At 40.1% G+C, this 22,739-nt stretch overlaps 1 protein-coding gene across 3 annotated transcripts in view; it reads left to right on the plus strand.

Moving 5' to 3' along the window:
* Positions 1-289: 289 nt before the first annotated feature.
* NEK7 (NIMA related kinase 7) overlaps positions 290-22,739 on the plus strand; it is a 64,531-nt gene continuing 42,081 nt past the window's right edge. Inside the window, exons 1-3 of one of the 3 annotated variants that reach the window (XM_051624426.1) lie at positions 290-460; positions 11,445-11,529; positions 15,680-15,820. In XM_051624426.1, coding sequence (XP_051480386.1) covers positions 11,473-11,529; positions 15,680-15,820 — 198 coding nt within the window. In that variant the 5' untranslated portion in view covers positions 290-460; positions 11,445-11,472. Of the gene's footprint in view, positions 461-2,772; positions 2,861-11,444; positions 11,530-15,679; positions 15,821-22,739 lie in introns of those variants that run through there. The other 2 variants (XM_051624424.1, XM_051624425.1) reach the window with 2 other exon arrangements.

Consider the following 22,739-nt stretch of genomic DNA (forward strand, 5'->3'; position numbering starts at 1 on the left):
GTGCCCGCCGAGCCCCGGGCCAGAGCCCTGCCCGGCAGCGCCGCTCACCGCGCCACACGGGCCGGAGCGCGGCGGGGGCTGGGCTGCCCAGCGCCGGACGGAGCCTTCTGCCGGCACCGCGCTCCCTCGGGCCGGCAACTGTGCCCGGGCCCGCTGGACAGGTCCTGCCGCGGGCGGGCCCCTCGGCCGCGGCCAGCGGGGGGACGGCGGTGCGAGGCGGGGCACGGCGGCCGCCCCGCCTTCCTCCTCGGGGATGCCGGGATGTTTACGGGCCCGGCAGGAGCAGCAGGGGGCGGGCAGGAGGCCGGGGCCGCCGTGGGTGTCCGAGCAGCGCGCTGGGAGCCCCGCTAGGCGTCCGCGGGCAGCTCCGGCCCCGGGCCTGAGGCGCCGGAGAAGGCGGGGAGGAGAGGAGGCCGGTTGCGGGCCCCCGCGCCAGGGCGAGGCGGAGTCAGGGTTCCCGGTGAGCGGGGCTGCGGCGGGGCGGGCAGCGCGGGCCGTGGCGGGGTCCGGGCGGGGGTCCGGGCGGGGGTCCGGGCGGCCCTGCCCGCGCTCTGCGGGGCGCTCCCCCCGCCGCTCCGCGCGGCAGCTCCGGGGTCCCGCCTCCCTCCGGCTTCCATTGGCCAGCGGGGCTCTGGCTCGCAGCGCCATTGGGCGCGGCAGCTGCCGCTTCGCCCGCCGCAGGAGGAGGGAGCGGTGCGGGTCCGGACTGAGGCGAGAAACTTTCTGCGCTCGCTGAGGGGGCGGGATGGCCGCGGCCGGCTCTGGCGGGGCAGCGGCGCTACCTGTGTCTCGCCCCCCGGTGCCGTCACCTGCCCAGCGCCCCGCGGCCTGAAGGGCAGGCCGGGCCGCTGCCGGGGGCGCCGGGATGTTGCGGGGCTGGTTGAGGAAGCGGGTTACTGAGGGCTGCGGGGGTGTTGCGGCTGGCGGTGGCTGGTCCCGCAGCGGGCACGGCTGGCCCCGCTGCGGGCACGGCTGCCTCCGTCGAGAGGCGGGCTGGCAGCGGGAGGCTGTCCGGCGGCGGCCCGGCTCAGCGCCCCGCGCTGCCTGCAGCCCGGCCGCCATGCCTCGGCCCCTGGCTGGGCTCTTCAGGCTCATGCCGCAAGCGGAACTTCTCGCACGGTGTTTTCCGTCGTTTCCAGCTGGTTTCCCGCAGGCTTCTTTGCCTTCCCCTAACCTGGGAGGCTGGTGTCGGGCAGATGCTCCGCGGCGCAGCCGGGGGGGCCAGCCCTGTCTGAAAGGTTTCACACAGCACTGAGTGAAAACAGCGTCGTCACTGGGAGCCACGGCCCTGTGGTAGCGAGTCGAGAGAGCCCCGTCCCAGGCGCAGACTCTGCCCCTCGCCCCGCCGCCCGGGCAGCGGCTCCGGCCGAGAGGAGCCGCGGTGGCCCCGGCGTTGCCCGGGGCAGGCGGGAAGGCCGGGGGCGATGCCCGGGCGGCGGGGCCTGTCGTGCAGGTGCCAGGGTTTCCTCCCGTGGCTGCTGGGTCCGCGTTACCTCGCTGCTGCTGCCGCTCCCAGATGGTGGCAGCGCCAGTAGCTGTACGAGGCGGTGAGGAACTGAGGCCTAGTGGGGAACACGGGAAGTGAAGCATCCTCCAGTTTTTGGGGTTTTGTCTTTTTCTTCCCTCCCTTCCCCCCCTGTCCCTTCCTGCTCCTCTAGTTACCTGAAGTAGCACCGATCTGGGTTGTACCAGTAGTAGTCCTGGATTCCATTTTGTCTCCACATCAGCCATTCCTGCTTGGCTTTATGATCCAGCGGTTCAGAATATTGTTCTCTGAGGGGAATGTGCTTTGTTTTATTCTCCATTTCATGATGAGCATCACTGCTCTAGCTACTTAGGTTATTAACCTTGCTTCTCATAAGAGATGATCAGGTGTTTCTGCATTAAATCACACAAATATTTTATTTTTGATATTGGAAGAAACTATTTCTCAAAGTTCTTCACTCTTGCACCAACTGAATGTTAGACTTTTCTTCTGCCATCTTTGAGGTGATAGCATCATTTTCTCAGACTGCAGTCACTTCTCAGGAAAGGTCATGTATGCATAGTCATTTTGCTGAATGTACTGGACATACTTCCTGTATAAAGTTGTATTACAAGCTTCAGATGCAGAAATTACAGTAAATGATACGTTAATCTGTAAGGTAGACACTTTAGATGATTAGCTGTCAAGTGGATACTTGCTGCTCTGCTAAATCAGGAAGAGCAAAGTTTAAAAATATTTTACTCTCAAGCTTATCTAAGGGATGGTGTTGCAGTGCTGTAGAAATGTCTGTGCTTGAAACTTTATATTCAGGCTGTCTTGAGAGATAAAATGCGGTAGAAACCAGTCATTAGTTCATGAGCTAAGGACTCATGAGTAGAGGAAGGAGAACCGTGTTGTGGAAGGAGGGAAACTCACAAGCAATGTCTTGACAACTTTAAAGTAAGAGCTTATAACACTCCAGGTTTGTTTATTTATTTTCTTTCTTTTTTGATACTGGGAGAAAGAACATATTAATAACACTAGCTCTTTAATTTCTAAACATGAAGATATTATGTTTATAAATATCTAATATTTGAATAGATGACTTCTCAAAGCACACTTAGAGGTGGTCACTGTAAGGGTAGAGATACTGCCTCAATCCCACATCTTGTATTCAACATACCAGTTAGTAAGAAAATAAATACATTTGAGAACAAATCAAGGAATTCTACCCAACTAAAATGTTTCTTTAACTGATTTATTACAGTGTCTTCCAGGGTTTGCCAGAATCAAACAAGTAGAATTTCATCCTCACTATAGAAATTTGTTTCTAAAGAAGAAAATGTCTAACCTTTAAAAATTCATCTGAAGGCCTTGGAGCAAAACTTAAGTACAGTAAGTCAGTTGCTTATTTTGCTGCGATCAGTGGTATCTTGTGAATTGTAAAACAGAGCTGTAGCCCACCCATACCCTTCTTTTTTGTGCAACGTAGTTGAGCTCAGTTGTGCAAAACATAGCCAGTCCTGTGTATTTGTCCACAGAGGCAATTTGTTCCTGTATACAAAAAATCTCCATATTTAGTAAACTTAGTACAATATCCTGCATTTATACTAGCCCTGCATTCAGTTGCATTGTTATTGATGCCTTGTTGCCTTCTGAAGTTTGCTGTTGTTCCAAACATCTGTGCTGGATGGATGAGTTCACATTACCTTGGAAAGTCTCCTGGGAAAAGTCAAACTACAATAACTTCTCTGTCTCCAGAGGGTTTTTATTTATTTTTTTTTTAAATTGTTTGGAGCTTATCCAAAGGAGTATTGCTTAGGAATGATGTGTCTATGTATTTATCTTGTGCAGGTTAATACTATGGATAGTCACAGGGGTTAGCTGACTATTTTCCAGAAAATTTGTTCCATTTAGCTGCATTCCATGTGCTTGCAACAGAGATGAAAATAACTGACCAAAATACCAAAGTGGTGATAAGCACAGAATTTGCATCACTGATTTGCTGTATTTATCACCATTTGACTGGCTTGGCCACATGGGAAGAAGCTCAGTCCTAGAGTGAAGTACATCACTACCTGGTTCCTTTTTAGTAAGTATTAAAAGGATTCTTCCTGTCAGGTTAGTGTAAAAAACTGAAGAGGAGCAATGGTATTAAAATGAACTGCTTCTCTGGTGAAGATAATCCTGTCTCTGGCATGTGAAGTGTAACTACCATTCAGTTCTGATTTCTGTAGCTAGAAAATATGTGGTGTATTTCAGTGCCATTATCTCCTGTTGGGCAAACAGAACACATACTTATGCAAGGGTATTTGTTATAAAATTTTAAACAAGGCATTAAGAAGAGGAATTTTTAAGAAAATACTATGAACAATCATGTTAAAAACTGATCTTACATAGTTAATCTTGTGATATTAATGACTTCTCACTGTTGATTATAGGTGACAAGGTAAATAGACTGTTTGCATCATCTGGCATTTGAGAGTTTGCATTCAAGCCGCTTCGCTTTAATCTACTTGGAATGATTTATTAAAAAGTTATTGCTGTCTTATTTAATAGCTAGGTCTGTGTTGGACCAGAGTAGTTACTTTACAATGTCATAAAAGTACACGTAAAGCTTGTGGATTAGAGCCTTGCTGAAATCTTTGGAAGAGGTTTGAGTAGGGGCTGCAGAGTGTTGATGAACCAATCTTTATTATTTTAATCCTCTGTTATAAGTGTATAAAGTTTCAAGAAATCAATACTTTTGTAAAGCTGGAAGGTAAAAATAATCACAGGTGAACTGAAAGTTTCATTTCTAAAATAAGTAAAAACTGGTGGTGGGAGAATGCATTGCATTCTGCCCTGTAGAGGCCCTTCTTCTGTACCCTTTTCGTGCTCATCTGAGAGCAGAGCCAAAAAAGGAGTTGTCTTTGCAGCAGTGAACTTCCAGTACTTGCCCTAACTGAAACTCAGAACAGTGTGTTAGGTACGTGGGCTGCTTGTGAAGTTCATGGAGGTAAGTAGGACTTCAGAAGAGGAGCAGTGAGCAGCCTGCAAACAGAGCAGTACAGCTAGTCATTGAGGATACTCCAGAAACAGGAATGGATCTTTTGTATTTCAGCCAGTGGTGGTTTAATGTAAAATGCAGAAACAGCTGTGAACTTGAGTGTTGGCCTGCATCTGAAGTGAGTGTGCTGGCTGCTAGCTGCTTTGCTTCTGGATTCGGTGATCCTGGCTTGCTACTGTCATGCATGGTTTCAGGATTCAAAGGTAGTGCTAGTATTAGCAAGCCTGTTAAATATGTCTGGCCATACTTCTCTGATGCTGTATAGTGCTTCACTCATTTAATCACCTTTGAGATATCACAGATTTTAAGCTATATCCTACAGATACTTTTTTTTTTTCATCTGTGAGTGTGCATCTAACACCTGCAGAATGACATATCCAGGTGTTGTCTTACACTGGTTTCTAAGATATTGAGATATTTCTTGAAGGTTTATGTGGAATTTACTGTTAAATTTGTTCTACTTCACCTGTAGCAATGTAGATGTTACCAGCCATGGTTGAGGCACAGTTGTGTGCAGCCAGCCTTCCAAAGAGGTTTTTTTTCCATCTGTGCCTACTATTAACAGGTTTACCTGACAATGCTTCCAGCCTTTTGACCTGCATCTTTTTTAACTCCTTTGTGAAGCTCTTCTGTTTGCACTTTTGGAAATCTCTTTGGTGTCTCTTTATGAATAATTTATTTTTACAGATGCGTTTAAAACCATCCCATAGTTAGGGAAAGGTCTCCTCCCTCTCTCTCTTCTGGAGTAGTGACATTTTGAGGTTGGGTTTCCAAATAATGACTTGGCTTCCTTTCTCTGAAAAACTTGGCGTTGTTTTTGCAATTTGATTTCTTACCCTGCTTTATTCTCCTTCTGTTTATTTTGTCTCCTGCTTCTACTCTTCTGTACAGTATTTTGTTGACAAAGCTCTTTGTGTTCAATGAACTGCCTTCTCTCTATGGTGGCTCTTGCTTTCCTGTCATAGTTAAGTACTTACTAGCATCTGTACCTAAGGATGAAGCAAAATGAAATCTGGTGAGCTGATACACCTACTGCACAGTTGCCAGTTCTGTTTCTTCTACAGTCCTCTTCCTACATCTCCCATCTTTGAAGTTCCCCAGCTTACTTTTTCTTTGTCATTCAGTAGACTCCCATGTGCATTGATTTAGCTGATGGTTTCCAGAACGTAAACCGAGATGCATTAGGGAATTAAATCAGCTCAGCAAAAGGTCCAAAGAGTTCAAGATGGCTATACAGGGTCGTGTGGCACAGAAAAGGAGAGAAAGCAAGACCTTTCTTGTCACTGAGCTGTTAGATTGGCTATGGTGGAGGTATAATTTGACAGATTTAACTGAACACACAGGGCATCTCTCCCACAGAGATGTCTTCCCCTCTGTGTCTGTATTTTGCCATCACAGTTCTGTCCTTGTCCCTGCAATTGAAGGATTCAGTGAACTGAACTGGAAAAAAGTTACTTTTTGTCAAGGTTAGTTTTCAGCTGGTGTCAATTACCAGTAGCCTGGATAGGCACAGGAATCCCCTGAAAGGAGAGGGTTTAGAAGGCCTGGCTGAGGGTGGTGGAGGCAGCTCTGTTTAGTAAGTTCACGCTGTCTTAGAACCACATCTTTACAGAGGCAGTAGCACAATGGAGTGTGATGTGGGCTGAGGATTTGCTTAGTATGAAGAAATGGGTTATTGAATCCCTTTCAAGGTGAATAGAAGTTAAATGAAAATGTGAAAGCCTGCTGCCTGGCATTTTCAGTTCCTGTTTATTTTTCAGTTCGTATGAAATAACAAACAAATGCTTCCAAGAAGGGCAAGTCAGTGCATGTACAGCCCTTTGGAGCATCTTACAAGATAAGCAATCAACCAGGTGACATAACTGAAATGAAGAGGGAGAAGTAAACAAACATAACTTCTTAAATTGTGCGAATGAAGAAGAGGTAGGGAAGTGGACTTGTGAAGCCGGAGAGTTTGGACTTTAATCTTCTAGTCAGACAAGCAGCAATAGGGAGCAGACTCTTAGTAGCTGGAGAATGATAGGGACTGGGACCAGTCTTTTCCGGGTTGGAATGAAAATATGCCTGATAAATCAGGACAAATGAGTGAGAAGATTGTGTATGAGCTCTTAGTGTATCATCTTACATTTTTGTAAGTAGGTTGTGTGCTGGTTTTTTTTTGTGTATGGATACTTCTGCTTTTGCTAAAACTGACTCTTAACACAGTTTAACTGTGTGTGTTTTTTCTTTTTTGACTGGACTACTCATGAGAAGGGAATTAGGACATAAATTTGTTGAAAAATTCAGTGTCAGTTGTTTCCATAAAGATAGATGATGGCTACTTACAGATTAACAGGTGCTGATAGTTTGTGTTGTTCACATTCAAGACACTCCCTTCAGAAGGGAGGAATGTCCTGCCATCCTGAGGGGATTATTGATCTGGTAGTATATTAAAAAATCAAGGACTTTTAGAAGCTGCTTCTAAAATTAAGACTAATCCTTCTTATGTGTATACATCTATATTCGGTCACTTCCAGTGCTTCAGAAGGTGCAAATACACCATTTCTCTGATGGGCATACTTCTGCAAAAATTTTACAAATTACTATTTTTCGTATTTTAGAGGACTTCTTTTGACAATACAAAGCAAATATTTCATTTTTACCACTTCCAGTTAATAGTATTTCTTCTGTGTATGCACACATGTAGGTGTGTATGTGTGTGATCTGTAAATAAATATGCATAAACATGTGTGCCTATTTGTTTGTTATTATTAATATGTATATTTATTGTGTGTGTATTTATGTATGTATGCTAATTGGGATAAATGACAGATTTTACTGTGCTAATGAATAATTTGGTCTTCCAGTCTTGAGTTTGCTTTATCCCTTGCCAATGAAGGTCTTGAATGTCTTAGCAGAGTTCAAATGAGTGTCAACTTAAATGCATTTTGCTTTATTAATGCATATATTTAGGTTAGCTGTTCACAGAGTGAGGAACAATAATATAAACCCATGTGGTAATTATTTGGCATATATAAAATACTTGTTCAGTACTTGGTCCATCAGAGAAGTTAATGTAAACTGCTGGGGGTGTTGTTTTTCTTGTACTTTTTGGACATACTGAGATACAGGAAGTATATAAAGACTTTGGACATGTTTTCATGAGAGAGTTCTGAGCCCTTGCTTTTAAAATCACTTCGAGTGTTCATAAAGTGCAGCCTGCACCCTAGCTGCCAGAGTTGAGTGGATGCTGAAGAGAGGGACCTGACAAAACATGGGCCAGGTTTGGCGAGGAAGCCAGTTCCCTGCAAACAGCTAACCTGTTTTCCTTAGAACAGTCAAAGAACTTCCGTTAAAGCAGTGTGTTTTATAAAGCAGTAGCATTCCTGTTTCTTAACCTGCTCCCATCAAGCTTAAGGGTCAGGCTGCTAGTGCTGTGTTAGCAAGGAAAAAAGTTTGTCTTCTGCCAAAAGGTTTGTGGCTTTCATCTGAGATCTGCAAGTTGCAGTTCTGTCGGAGAGCAGAGCTGGAATGACACTGCTTGGGCTCCCTGGCATAAATTTCTGGGATTAACACCCATGTGGTGGGATGGGTAGTTGTCTGTTACTGTTTGTTTTGAATATTCAGAAAGGCATTTAGAAATTTTAAATCATTTTTTCTAGAGCTCAGTTTGTATCATGTTGGTTTTTTTCAGTTTCAACCTGGTGATTATTGGAGTATTCTACCTAGGTTTAAATTGCACTTTTGGGTAGCTGGGAGTTGATGTGTGATGTAAGTAAATGGCAGTATTTCTGTAGCCTGTATTCTTATATGGAAACTTTTATTAATGTATGTTGTTTTTGTTTGTGTGTTTTGTTTTTTTTTTTCCTCAGCTGAAGGTGATCCTTATCTTTGAATTTACTTAGTAAAAATAGTTGAAAAGTTTAGGAGTCTAAAATTTGTCATTTAAAATGTCTGTTAGATGCTGAAGAATCTAACTTGTTGACACCAAAAAGTAAATGTTAATGTGTTAAATGGATAGTTGTTTCTGGAGAGCCTTGGCTCTAATCTAACTAAAATAATATAATGGTTATAGTAAAAACTAAAAATACCTGCCTTAATTGACAGTGTAATCCAGAAGTAAACAGTACATTCTGTCCTTTTTGAACAGCAACTAAAGAGACCATGTGCCAGATGAGCACTTGTGTCGACTGTGGAACTTAATGTTTCTCTGTTAGCAATGATGTGGAGTAGTTACATCTATATGCTGCAGAAAAAAAACCTTAAACACGGAGACTTGCAGATTCTCAGAAGAACTTAAACGCTTTGTAAAGTATTGCTGTTTCTTCTTTGACATTAATTACTGAATTTCCTCACTTAAAATTGAAAATAAGTAAACCCCAGTATATAGTGTGTAGCTAATGGAAACAGTGTATCATTGAGACTGGTAACAATGTTTTCTACAGGAAAACATTAGGGTTTTTTAAGTTGTTGTAACTACCAGCTGTTAAAGGAATAACAGTATTGTCCCAATACCATGAAATGTATTTCAATGTGAATGGTTTATGGACTTTGAGTTATGAAAGTAGTGTTTAAAAAGCATGTGTCGTGATTAGGCAGTGCATTTGAGCTTCTTCTCCTGAAATAAATTGATCATGTTTATAAAGACTTAGTTGGAAGATCTAAAGTCACAAGATTTCAAGGTTTTCCCAGGTATCTTATTTAAAATATATATTCCAGTGTAGTGTTGACAGGTGGCCCTTAAGGAAAAGTGAATAAGGGTAACAAGGGCAGTGTAGGAAGAAAGGAAGTGTTACTCCCAGTTCAGGCAATTGCAGTTTGATAAGCTGATTTATTGGTGGGGACTTTACTTCCTTTTGCTGCACAGTGAACTCAGTATAAACAAGTGTTTACTCAGAGTAAACAAGTGTCAGTTAAGGGAGTTGCTATACAATTACAAGTTCAAATGAAAAATTGGTTGTGTTCTCTGTATCCCAAGGTGCTTTGCCCTGCATCCTTTATGTATAGGTGACACCTACTGTTTTGATCCACTGAAAAATATTTAAGATTTATGAGGCATTACTAGTTAACCAAAAGCTTTCTCAAATCTGCCAAGTATTAATAACCATGATTAAAATATAAAATCTTTGTGCTTTTGTTACTACAATTGCTGTTGTTTACAGGTTGGTCTAAACCCAAATGATTTTCATCTTTAAAATGAAGAAAGTAATCTTTGCAGGATAAATGATTCAGAGAGTAGGTTGTTGCTGCCTTTGCAAGTGGCATGGTGAAGGCGAGGAGTCCTTTCCTCCTACATGATCAGTTTGAGAGTGTTTAAAAACATCAGTTTTTTTTTGCACTTTGGAACTTTTGAGTAGTGGTGGTATAGTTGGCTTGCTTTTCACTTCATCTGTTGTCTGTTCTTCATGAATAAATATGTATCATGGTGATGGATTTGCAGAAGAAGGTCATTCTATTACTTGTTTAAAAAGGTGATAGACGTGTCACATCTAAATGTGTTTTGTGTTCACTTTTTATTTTTAAACAAACTGTGACTATTTGGCAGTAGTTGTAGTGTCTTTTTGCAATAAATTAGAACTTGAAAACCATCTTTGGAAGAGTAATAATTGTTGTCTTGATTTAAACATGGTAAATATTATACCATTATGTTTTGTCTTCTGGAGTCTATTATCGAGGTGAATGGCATGCTTCACTGGGGAGCAGTTTTCAAGCAGCAAAATAGAATTCTTGCTTGTGTGGACAAACAGTACAAAAGATGCATTTTGCATCTCTGGTATTTTGTCTGATCAAAATGCCAGAGTGCTCTAAAATGTGAATCTATCATGCAGTCTTCAAAGACAAGCTGAAAAAGAACTTCCATATATGGACAGAAAATACTGATCTCTGCCTTTCCTCTGTAAAAGCAACAACAAACCCACAAGCTAATAATCTTCCATGCTTCTTGTGCCTCTTTGGTTTGCTGGTTTTTATTATAAAAACAAGTCACAGAGGACAGAGCCACTTGTAGTAGTAATTATGTAACTTCTTCCTTTTCTATCCAGTCCCCAAATTTAAAAAGGAGAAAAAAAGAAAGGAAAAAATGGAGACAAATTCCCCAATACTTCCAGTCACCTGAACCAACATACATAATGTAAACATTTCAGCTTAGACTTAATTTGTAGGTATTTATGCAAGACTATAGAGGATAAAGAGTTTTGTGTTTGCTTCTTTTCCCTGGAGATTTTGAAATTTTTGTAACCCATAGGATTTATCAGTTGGTGCATTACATAGTCAGCAGTCTTCAATATGTAAACATATCAGGAAAACACATCACAAAACTTCCAGTAGAATCATTGATGGTATAAAAACCGTTAAAATTCTTATAAAGGCTCTCCAGAATAGTACTTAAGGAAAAAACTCTTGGATTCTTGGCACTGATAAAAAGATCTCTACAACAAGAAATTAGCAGAAGAAAATTCCTTAAGATTGCCTTACGTTCCTCCCTCAGAATTAGTCGTGGCTGCATAAACCTCTCTGAATCTAACCGGAGAATTTAGGTGTGGTCTTGTGACAACAGTTTAATTTTGAGCGCTGTTGTGTTAAGTTTTCTTAGCTTGGTGAGGAGGTTGTATAGAAGTTGTTAAACTTGCAAGAATTGTCAATATTGATGTCCTAGGGCTGGCGAACAGGTGGCCTTGCCAGTGGTGTGTGCTGCATGTATCCACCAGCTGTTTCCCCCTTTCCCACCACCCCCATTTTGACAGTCTTAGAAATCTTTGCAATTCCTCTGTCTTCTTCTTTGCCTCTCACCTCAGTGTGAGAGTGCCTCTCACTCTCAGGGCTGGAATAGGTTAAGTGTTAGTAAACTCAAGCATGCAAATTTGAAAATTAATTCTTCAGTTCCTCCAGTGATGTTCATTGATCATAGATGCAAACTGAATTTCAGTGTTATGACTGTGTTTCTCTTTTTAGGACACAAGAGACGCTTTTATGTGACAGAATGGATGAGCAGTCACAAGGCATGCAGGGGCCTACTGCTCCACCCTTTCAGCCACAGGTACTTTTTTTTCCTTAACAGTTATTCAAGAGCAGATGCTACCATTTCTTACATAGAAAAGAGAGAAATAAAAAAACCAATTTCTTTTGTGGACAAAGAAGCTGCAAACAGATAGAATGTATTCTAGTAGTGATCTTGAATTAGTTAAAATCAGTCCTATATTTCATGGGAAATAATTGCTTTTCATTTTTGCCTCCTACTGCATCACCAACTTAGAGGGTTTCGTTGTGGAGTGGGAGTAGGAAGCAAAGAGGAAGGCAGTTGTTTTTCTGAGAAATGGTGAGCTGTTAAACACTGTATGTTTCAAAATTGTATCAGAATTACCATATTTATTTCAGACTTTCTCCTCTTATAACTCTGACAAATTAGTTCCATTACCTGTTGAAACCAGGCTAAAGAAATTCCTGGTAGCTGTGGTTCCATTAGAAAGTAGATGCATTAAAAAATTCATTACTGGATATGTGTTGATGGTGTGAAATAAATGATGAAGATTATCTGATAGGACATAATGTTGGGATATTGCTTTTTGACATTTTTAGGAGGTATTTCTATGAAGGAAGTGTGAGAGCATGTGAAGGAATACCCTAAAAATATTTACTGTGGTGACCATTCCAGAGTAAAAGCTGGTCAGTTCTTAACAAAGCTGGAACATTGCATTTTGGAATTTTCTTCTTAAGAGCATAGATTATATGGCAATTTGTACCCTTTATTCTACAGAGTAAGGTAAATTCTACCTTGTCAAGCTTAGTAAGTTTACAATAGCTGGCTTTTCTTAGCACCAGTGTTTATATTATAGCATTGTGATAACAAAAAGTAAGGATTTAATAGCACTTATACCAATGCATTTATACCGGTGCAAAGCAGTTAGAAATTTAAGACCAATGTATAGCTATGCATACAGATATTTTGAGAAAATCTGTTTGTGACTTTGAAGAAAAATAAAAAAAAAAAAAAAAAGGGGAGTCAGGTCAAGAGAGGTGATTCAGCTTCTTTTTCTATTCTGCATCAATGAGACCCTTCCTGGAGTACTGTGTCCTCAGCACAGTAAAGACATGGTCCTGTTGGTGTGGGTCCAGAGGATAGCCACAAAAGTGATCCAAGGGATGGAACACCTCTCCTATGAAAAAAGGCTGAGAGATGGGCTTGTTCAGCCTGAAGGAGAGAGGGCTTCAGGGAGACCTTATTGGAGCCTTTCAGTACTTAAAGGGGGCCTCTAAGAAAGATGGGGATAAACTTTTTAGCAAGGCCTCTTGTGATAGGACAAGGGATAATGGTTTTCAACTGAAAGGGGTAGATTTAGACTAGATACAAGGAAAACACTTTTTACAATGAGGGTGGTAGTACACTGGAACCGATAGCCTGGGTAGGTGATAGATGCCCCATCCCTGGAAACATTCAAGGTCAGGTTGAATGGGGGTTTGAGCAACCTAATGCAGGTGAAGATGTCCCTCCTTGTTACAGGGAGGTTGGAATAGATGACTTTTAAAGGTCCATTCCAACCTAGACTATTCTATGATAATTCAAGCTGGTTGTCTTAGTTAAGTTTGGATTCTAAAGAAACTTTATTGCTTCATTAAATACATAGAATAGTACAATTTCCTTTGGAATCGCGCTAGTAACTTCTCTGAGAAAATAATTTTTCTGCTGCTGTTTCTCATCTTATAGCTGGCTATTAATCTGCTAAACGTTCTCTCTCAACCTGAGAGAGTTTAGTTTTAGAGGTTAAGAATCCTCACAGAAGGAGCCTGGTTAAACATTTTTAAATGTGGTATAATTTCCTCAGCAGAAAAGCTCATTTAGGAAAAACCTGTCTCATTGTACTCGTAATGTCTTATTAGAATCTCTAAATTGCTGTAGTTTGGCTATTTGACTAAATTTGAACTGAATTTGAGAACAAATTAAAACCAAATTAGTCTTTGACTCAGTACTGACACAGTAATGGAGCAGTACTGAAGAGCTTGCAGTGGGAGAGGACCAGGACCTCCTGGGAAGGCTTGGTCACTGGAAAAACCAATGTCTGCTGCACACCATGCTCTTTTTAGGATAGGATGTTTTGAAGAATAAAGACTCCCATTGGTTTCTTCAGTGGTCTCCGACAGACTTGTGAAATATGCTGTTGTTTTGTGTGCTCCTTTGATCAGTACTGAAGTCCGCTGGTATTTTATGGAGCATTAGATGCGTTTGAAAATTTAAATCTTGAAGATTATGGGAACTGTGTGCAGATAGGAAGTTTTGGAAAAACACTGAATTAAGACATCTCTTGAGAGCTTTGGCTAAGGGGAGAGGCACTGGCTGGTGTGGTCTGAGAAGTTAACTATAAATGCCTTATACTACTGTGGCCTTTTGCCAGTGTATGCTTTTCTTGCCTGGCAGCTCTGTGCTAAATGGTATACCAGCTCTTTCCTGAGACTGAAACCAATCTGAAAATAAGTATCGCAGTTTCTGTTGAAGATTGCATTCATTTACTTGTCATATAAAGGAGCTCTTCATGCCATGATTAATTAATTAGTATATTACGTTTGTCTCACCTCTTTCTAGTAGAAATTCCTCCCATTTCTTCTGTGCTCAGGTCTACAACTGAATGCATGGCTGAGAACTGAAATCTACAGAAAGTTATTAGGAGCAGAAAAAAAGAATAACATTCTTACAGCTTTAATATGCTGCTTGGCTGAAAGTTTAAAAATTAATCTAAAAAGAGGAAGCAACTCCTTGATCATTTTAATGTTGTAAGATACGATATCTCTTCCGTGGAAACTAATATTCTGAGTGCTCACTGATTTACTCGGTGAATACAATGTAATGTGATCATTACTCAAGTGTATATAATCTGTTATGTTATGGTCTCAGACTGAAGGAAATCTTTATCCTGCACAAGCTTATTCTCTACAAATTGTGTTGTGGTGAGGAGAGACCCAGTGGTAGTTGGAGATGTGCAGCTATGTTGCTTCTCATGTCAGCTCTCCACATCTAAATTGTATGACAGGACAAGGGAGCAGATGAGACAAGCTGTCACTCAGCCACGCTGCCCTTTGAAGAAAGGCCATGGGGGGGAAAAGGTGCCGCAAATGGGCTGTGAAGTTTACATACACTGCCCACTGTTAAACAGATTACCTCTAATGAAGTGTCTAATGCTCAGGCCATATCAGCCTAATCCTTGGTGGCAGTTCATCCCTCAACTGCCAAAAAACACCGCCCTCTGGCCCTCTCTCGCCACTCTGGCCGCCAAGCACAGGGAGGTGCCCGGTCTTAATAAAGCAAGACAGTGTGTGATCTGACATGCAAATGTAGGTCATTGCATATGTAAATGTGTGATTACAAACCTGCATGCCAAAACACATTAGTGAGACTTTGCTCTCAGCATGCGGTTGTCACACTGCCTTAGTAGTTCACGCTAATATTTGTCAAGTTACTGTGCAGACAGAGGCTGCTACTCCCAATTCAAATGGGAAGTACCCACTACTTCTTAAATATAGCCTGTTTAGTCTGTATCTTGCAGCTCCTTGTAGAGAATTTTAGATCTTGGAACTAATGTGCAATTTTAGACATTTTCCCTAAAAGCCCTATAACTATCTCATTAAACTAGGTCCTGTGATTTGGAATGCATTCTAGCATTAATACTGCACCACTTTTATCAAAATGAGTGTGTCTTAATATTTTGATTTCTGGATCAACAGAAGAATATAAAAAAATGCATAGCATAGCTACTTAATTATCTGCATTAAAATATTATTATGCAAACTGATCCTTTTATTATCTCTAGAGTCTCTCCTTGTTTATTGGGTTGTTTGGTTAATTGTTTTTGGTTTTGGTTTTCTTTTTTGGGTGGAGGGAGCTAGGATGTAACAAGGAAGCATGGCAAATTAAAGCCTGATGGGATTTCTTCTCTTCTTTATTTCAGAATCTAGATAGGTGAAAACATTTTAAATATATCTCAACACTTTAAAATTATACTATTTTTGGAGTGAAAGTTTATAATGGATTATTTCTTTAGAACACCTTGTAGTTAGTGTGGAATGGTTTGGGGTTTAATGCATTGGAATAAAGACAAGCTTAATAGTTTAAACCATGTTCTTTCAAATGTGTATTTACACTGGCATGGTTAGTCTTACTGACTTAAGTGCAAACTTTTTTCTGCTATCTTTGATTCTAGAAAGCCTTGCGACCTGACATGGGCTATAATACACTCGCCAATTTCCGAATAGAGAAAAAGATTGGCCGTGGGCAGTTCAGTGAAGTTTACAGAGCAACGTGCCTGTTGGATGGGGTACCAGTGGCACTGAAGAAGGTTCAGGTAAGGATGACACATGTAATTGTATCAACAACTTTTAAATATTTATATTTGAAAGGAATATGTCATTTGGATGTGATCTTGATGAATTTCTAAATGCTTAGCATCTAGATATTAGGAAATTAAGAGCCTTGAAAATGTATAGTATGACTTTGTATAGTAATTCACAAACCAATGTTCTGAAATTGAAGGTGAAGTCAAGAGTTATTGGGAAAAGATAGCATGTATAAATTAGCTCTATAAGGACAGTACTGAACAAAGTTTGGAATCTATAAATAGTACAAATAATTAGTGTTGTCCAATGTGAGACTATTCACACATTTTTTAATTAAGCAAACATCTATAAGTGATATTTTAGGTAGTAACTATGATTCAAAGGTGCATACATTGAATAAGTTGTACATGTAATCAAACTTGTAATAGTTGAAAAGAATTATTGGTTCAAAGACTGAAAATTACCTCAAACAAATACAAACCAAATCTGTGCTTGAATCTGTAGCTCAGCACTTCCTTCAGATATCAGGATACGACTGAGTTCATATTACCATCTTAATAAATAATATATCTGTGTGGGGGACATTACATTGTAATTAAATGTGAGTGCACTGTGGAATTAAGTGAACTGCATTGATCAGATTATGTTCTTGAGGACCCTGGTTATTTCAATGATTCACTGCTTAACCAGTAATTAAACAGCAGTTCTGCCACAGAAAATGGAAGAGCATCAAACTGATTAAGTTACTGTGGCCAAAAAGCATTAAGCCCATGTACATTTTAACATAAGAAACAGGCTGATTATTTGTTTGGATATTTTGTCTTTGCAGTTAGTAACTTTTAAAATATTTAAAGCAAAAGTGACAGTTTAAGTTAAAAACTCTTGTTTTTTTTCTTGTTGCATAGGCTACTCAAGTTCAACCTCTATCCAGTATTATTTCCATTCTCTTTTTTTTTTATTTGTTTGGAGCCGCTCAGAGATGTTTTTTAGAGGGTGATGGACTTAAAACAATTCTGTATTGGCTTTGCTTTGAAAATTCCCTGACAATGTATTTATTTTTGAAATTGAAACTAAAATTGTCATTTCAGTTTTGATCTCTTGAGTTATGTTAAGCTTATTATTTGATGGAGTTCTACCATCAATTCTGAAGGGCTTTTTTCATTACCTTTATATATTGCAAAATAATGTGTATCAGATTTCATAGATTCTTCTCCAGTGTTTCTGGATTTTAATAATTTTCTTTTTGCTATGCTAATGCATACACTGTAAATTTTGCTGTCATATCTTGACTTGCTGTTCCATTTCTGTGATTTCCTGTGCTCTGCAGCACCAAGAGGCAGGGCTAGTTCTGGCAGTCATAAAAAAAGAGGCTTGGTTCCCCCTTCTGGGAAAACTGCCAGATATATACTACTTCAAAAGCTGAAATATATTCTTGGAACTTTGATCAACAGTCTTAAAACACTAGGCTAATTCTTCCTTCATTTTCAATGCGTGAGAAACCAAAAAGGTCAAATGTGACTTGAAATGCATGTCAATTAAGGTGGACATGGAATGCCTGGGTACTTAAAGGAAGTCATAAAGTCCAGCCTTTCACTGTTAACTATGAAATTTTTATAATGGTGTTTGCGTTAAGAATACAGAGGCATTATAGCATGTGCACTCCTAGCATTTCAAAAGTCAGTATGTACTGGTCTATTCTTACATCAAACTTCATAATTTGAAAAAAATATTTTTTTCAACTAATGAAAAAGATATTATGATGTCCATATATATGTGATATCTCTTCTGCTATGAAAAACTTTTTTGTTTGACCATTTAATAAATTTCTAAGGATATACTTGGTGGTTGGTAGGAAATAGGGTTAAAGAATTAGGATTCTCCCAAGTGGTTTTATCCTGATAGTGTTCTGATTGCCTTAAAATATCCAACATATGTGAATGTTACTGCCTAGTTTGTGTCAGGAAGGGCTGTGATCTGTGAAATCATTTTCCATATGAAGACTGAATGTATGTATAAGACTATTATTTGGAAAGTGAGATTTGGTTAACCTAGAAGGGAAAAAAATTCCAAAGTGAATGACGATATATTATCCAGGGTTCAGAAGGCTTGTGGCAGCACTGAGCATTTGGCACAGCCATTTCAGCTTGCACAGTTGACATCTAGAGCTCTTCAGACAGCTTGGACAGAAGACCATCTTAATTGTTACTGTGCTTCTGTGACCTTCTCTAAGATTCCCTGGAAATATTTTTGTTAAATGCAGTCACAATACTTAATTTCACTATAAAATTTGTTTTCATAGGTGTCTTTTGGTGATATGTGATTGCTTTTCAGAGAAAATTTTGTGGGTCTTCTTTATGATGGTGCTTTTTGCTTTTAATTTCAGCCATTTTTTATTTGAATTGAAAGACTGCCTATTTTTCTGGTGCCCCTTTAATGGAAGCTCAGTGTGGACAAAACAGGAGGAATGCTTCTTTCTGTTGCAAGGGAGAGGCTCTGTTTTTTTCTGTTTTAGACCTGTGCATGGGTACAGCTTTCCACATTTCCACATTGAGACAGTGCCTCTAAATGCTGTACTTCATGTTAACTAACTTAAGTAAGATCTGAACTTCTACTCTGCCATTTTCTACCCTTTCTCATTTTAACTACTCCATGCCTTCCCTCTAATCTTGCAAGTTGTGTCCATTCCACCTACTCCCCATTTTGTTTCTCTGTCTGTGTTTGGAATATAGCTGTACATGGGTATTTGTCGTTCCCCATGTTTGTCTCTACCTTCAAGGTCTGATGTGACTTAGACTTCCTCAGTTGAACATCCCTTTAAAAGTTACTGCATCTCAGGCCATGATTTGTTCCAAAGGATTGCTAGTTTGGGGTTCTTTATGAAGCTTTCCAACAAGAATATTTATTTTCTGCTATTAATTTTATTTGGCTGAAATATGTACAATATTGATAAGTGTTATATTAATGTGTACATAATGTCTGTTTGTGGAACTCGATGTGAGCAGAAGCAAGTGGCAGTAAGATGCCGTGGGAGGAAGGACAAGCAGATGGTGACAGAAACCACTCTTTCTGAATTTGTAGTTGCTGCTGGGTCCAGATTACATGAAGAAGTAGTTTTCTTGATTTGGTTTCCAGTAGGTTATGTAGCAGAGTAAAAACTGTTTCTTTCTGGTAATGTAACCAGTAGAATACACAACATAGCATGTTGAGTCTTCTTCTCCTGTTTATACCCTTTGTGCATCATCCTCCGATGTGTGATTTGCCTTCATGTAATTAGGGAAGTGGCATTTATGATAATTAGGTTCTATCTGTTTCCATGGAATTGTGTTTCTGAGATGCTGTGGAAATATTACCTAAATTAAACCAGAACTAAAAAAAAAAATCAACAAAAAACTTCAGTCCTTCACTTTTGTTAATGTCTAAACTACGATTTGAGTCAAAGAAACATCAGAAAAAATCAACCAAAGGTAAGCTAGAACACAGCAGTATAAGTCTGAAGAGCTTCTGGATAGGTTTCTTAATGTGTGTTAAGCCTGAGGCCCAAACTGTACTGAGCAATTGTGCTTGAGGAAGCATCATCTCTATTGCTGCCACCCCAGGTAACACAACCACCAACGCCCTGAGGTATGGTGTGGCCTTCTGAGCAGTGAGCCCTCCAGTCCTCACCCTCCAGTCCTCACTACTGGGGAGGGAAGTGAGAAAGTGCTAGACACTGGAATACATTCTTGCAAAACTTCCTTAGATGGTGAAAGAGTTGTAAATAAAGTCAGTGACTGTAAGGCTGTGTAACTTTCTGAGCTACTTTTGGAGTAAAATTTAGCAATGTTTAAATTTAAAATATTTGAAACCGCATATTTCAACAAAATTGCAGATTCATTGTGTTTCTGCCTTACATTGTTCCACCTTTCCTTCCCTTTCATTCCAAAATTGGAGACCCCTGTGTTAGAGAGTCAGACAATGAATCCTTTTATCTAGCACTTACATTCAGTATTCATTGTGCATTGTCAGTGGATTTCTACTTCAGGCCTGAATTAGAGATAATTAATCTTAGGAAAGTGCTTGTGATTTCACACTTTATGAAGCACTATTATCTCAGCACAGGAGTGCTGCAGTGACAAAATACTCTAATGCTCATCATTGCTCTGCAGTATCATCTTTCTTAATATCCATGTGTATTCAGCTCTGTATTTTGCTTGCCGGTCTGTAGGTTTATGTTACAGCAGTGATGTTTATGTTTTGCATTGGAAATAGTTTGGAAGATTTGTGTTATACAGAATTTCAAGCAGAAATGACTTAAATTGTCATTTAAATGGTGAGGTTAGACTTTTATCCTTGTCAATACTGAAAAGAAAAACTTGGAAAAGTGATGGACTTCAGACCGAGAGGATTCAAGTAGATTCCCAACTTGACATGTTACTTTAGATAATGAGTTGAATTGGTAGCTGGTAATTGATCAAATACAGCCTACACTTGGAAGATAAGATCTGATGTTTTCCATCATTAAATGTTTCTGAACCTTCTTGCTATGCATACAGCCTTCCAGGAGCTCCAGTTGCATGTGTGGGCATGTAAGGACTTTACTCAGGAAGTTTATTTTGTGTATTGCAGCCTTTTTGTTTAGTTTACACAGCTGCATAGTGAACAGTTCCTGCTCTGTATTATACAATAGCCTAGAAACTATTTTAAAAATATCAATAGCTCTTGACAGTACTTAAAACTGGTGTATCTAGAATGCTGAAAAAACACAATTATAATCTATGCCCACATGAAGGTACTGGAGGATATTCAATTCAAAGTTAACAGAGACCTCTTAGTTGCATAGCACACAGAGGGGAGTATTTTGAAATAAGCATCAGCATATACTTGTCCTTCTACTCTTCCTTTGTATGCTATTTATTGCAGTGGGAGATGAGAAATTGAGAGCTAAAAATTAACTTTTTTTTTTTCACTTAGTTTTCTTGCTAAGTGGGAAGAAAAATTACTAAGGGCTTTTAAAATGCTCTTCTTAGTCTCTTCAGCTGCATTTGCCTAATTGTTTTCAGGGATTTCAGAGTGTTTGCTAACTAAGCTGTAGTGCTTACTGCACTCTTCATGAAAACTGGCACATCATAAAAACATCAAATATAATGTTTGCTTATTATTAGACTTTTCACAGCAAACAGTTTCCTTGCAGAAATATTAATCTTATAATGGTCCTTGAAAATAGAAATTGGAGGAAAATAATTAAAATTTTAAATAAGAGTCTATTACACTGTGTAATTTGTGCTGACTAGAGAAACTCACCTCCAACCACAATTACCCTGTGATCCTGACCTCGTAAGTGGAGTCAAGGATTAGAATTTATAGTTAGTCTAATTAATGCCCTAGCAGTCTAATAAAAATGCAGCAGTTTTTATTGCTAGCCAATTACAGTGATGCTAACACTTGTAGTCTCATTACTGCTAGTACCTGATAATGTACACAAGCTTCTTCACATTGACCCCTGTTTAGGCTCACCCTTCCAGTGTCCTGAACTCTGCTGGGAAGAGAATGCTGATGGTGGCTCTGTGATGAGTTATGCTGGGTGCTTTCAAGCAATCAGTTGCTAATACTTAGTGGAGGTTCAGAAGTTTTCTGATGTTAATCACTCTAGTTTTGTTAACCTTTATTGTATCCACTATAATTTCCTTAAGACTGTGCAGCTGTGCAAAGCTGAGCTGAATCTTAAAACAAATAAGACACAAGTCTAACTGTAATGACTTTGTTACAGTTAAGTTTCTCAAGTGCAAAACATGTGCTGCTTCAGCTAAATTTGAGCTCAAAATACAAGTTTAGGCCAAGAGAAGTCCAGCCAAAACATGGAAAGTCTTTAAGCCTCATGTTTCTGAGGTAGTCTGAGGTCAGTTGCCTGCTAATAGCAATGGCAGTATTGTCTTTATAGGGCTACAAATTGTGTGGGACATAAATTTGTGTGCAACACGTCTGCTAGAGAGGAGGGAGCATAAGCTGACCTTTCAGGTTGGCTTGCTGTGAGTAATAGTAGCTGAAGATGAAATTAGTCTGCTTGCAAAGCTGTGAGCTGTTAGAGTTGTGACAGAAATACTGACATCTCTTCATATTGGCCTGTCTGTAGTAAACCAGAGGGAAAGGGACAGCTTCTCCTGCAGTGTCTGCAGCAGCTCCTGCAAAGCAAGCCACCTGGTTGCTGCCAGGTGCCATGTGTAATTTTGACATGCACTTGAAAGGATGTTCTTAGGGTCTTAAACTCTTCTGTTGCGGCTTTCATTTTTCACTGCAAGACGTTCTTCAGTGTTGAGTCATCTTCTGGTGATGAAGCGTGGAGGTTTTCTCATTGTGTTTACAGTAGCCTCCTTGTTAGCTGACATGGCTTATTACACTAGGGGCCACTGATCTGAACTGCAGCAGCTTGGCAAAATGGAAAGATAATCTATTCAGAAAGAAAAGCTCTGCAAGCTGTTTTAATGTAGTATGATGGAGCAGAGGTTCCTCAGAGGCCATGAATTTGGTGTTGTGTTGTTGGTTTTTTTTTAATATTCTTTTTTTCTTGCTGTTGGTTTGGCTTGTGGGTTTTTTTCCAGTCTTACTGTGGGAGGATGTTAATGTTTGTGGAGCTGAAATTCTGCATTTCTGGGAAGTGCTCTTATAGTCTATTGAAGTTAGATCTGGACCAAAGCCTGATGGAGAACCTTAAGAATCATATACAGTAAATCTTCAGATTGTCTGTCTTTCTGTTTGTAAGGATCAAAAAAGACACAGTTTTTCTGTCTTGCTATATTTTATTCAGGTAATGTTTGAAAGATTCCGTTTAGCTGAAGCTGTGACAAATTTGCCACTCCTCTGTATAAAGTGTAGCAAAAGTATGAGGAGTTATGTTTATAAAACTTCAGTCTGCCCATTCATGAGAGCAGCTGCTTGGTCTAGTCTACTTCA

Source organism: Apus apus, chromosome 7 (genome assembly GCF_020740795.1).
Source record: "Apus apus isolate bApuApu2 chromosome 7, bApuApu2.pri.cur, whole genome shotgun sequence".
Classification (NCBI taxonomy): Eukaryota; Metazoa; Chordata; class Aves; order Apodiformes; family Apodidae; genus Apus; species Apus apus.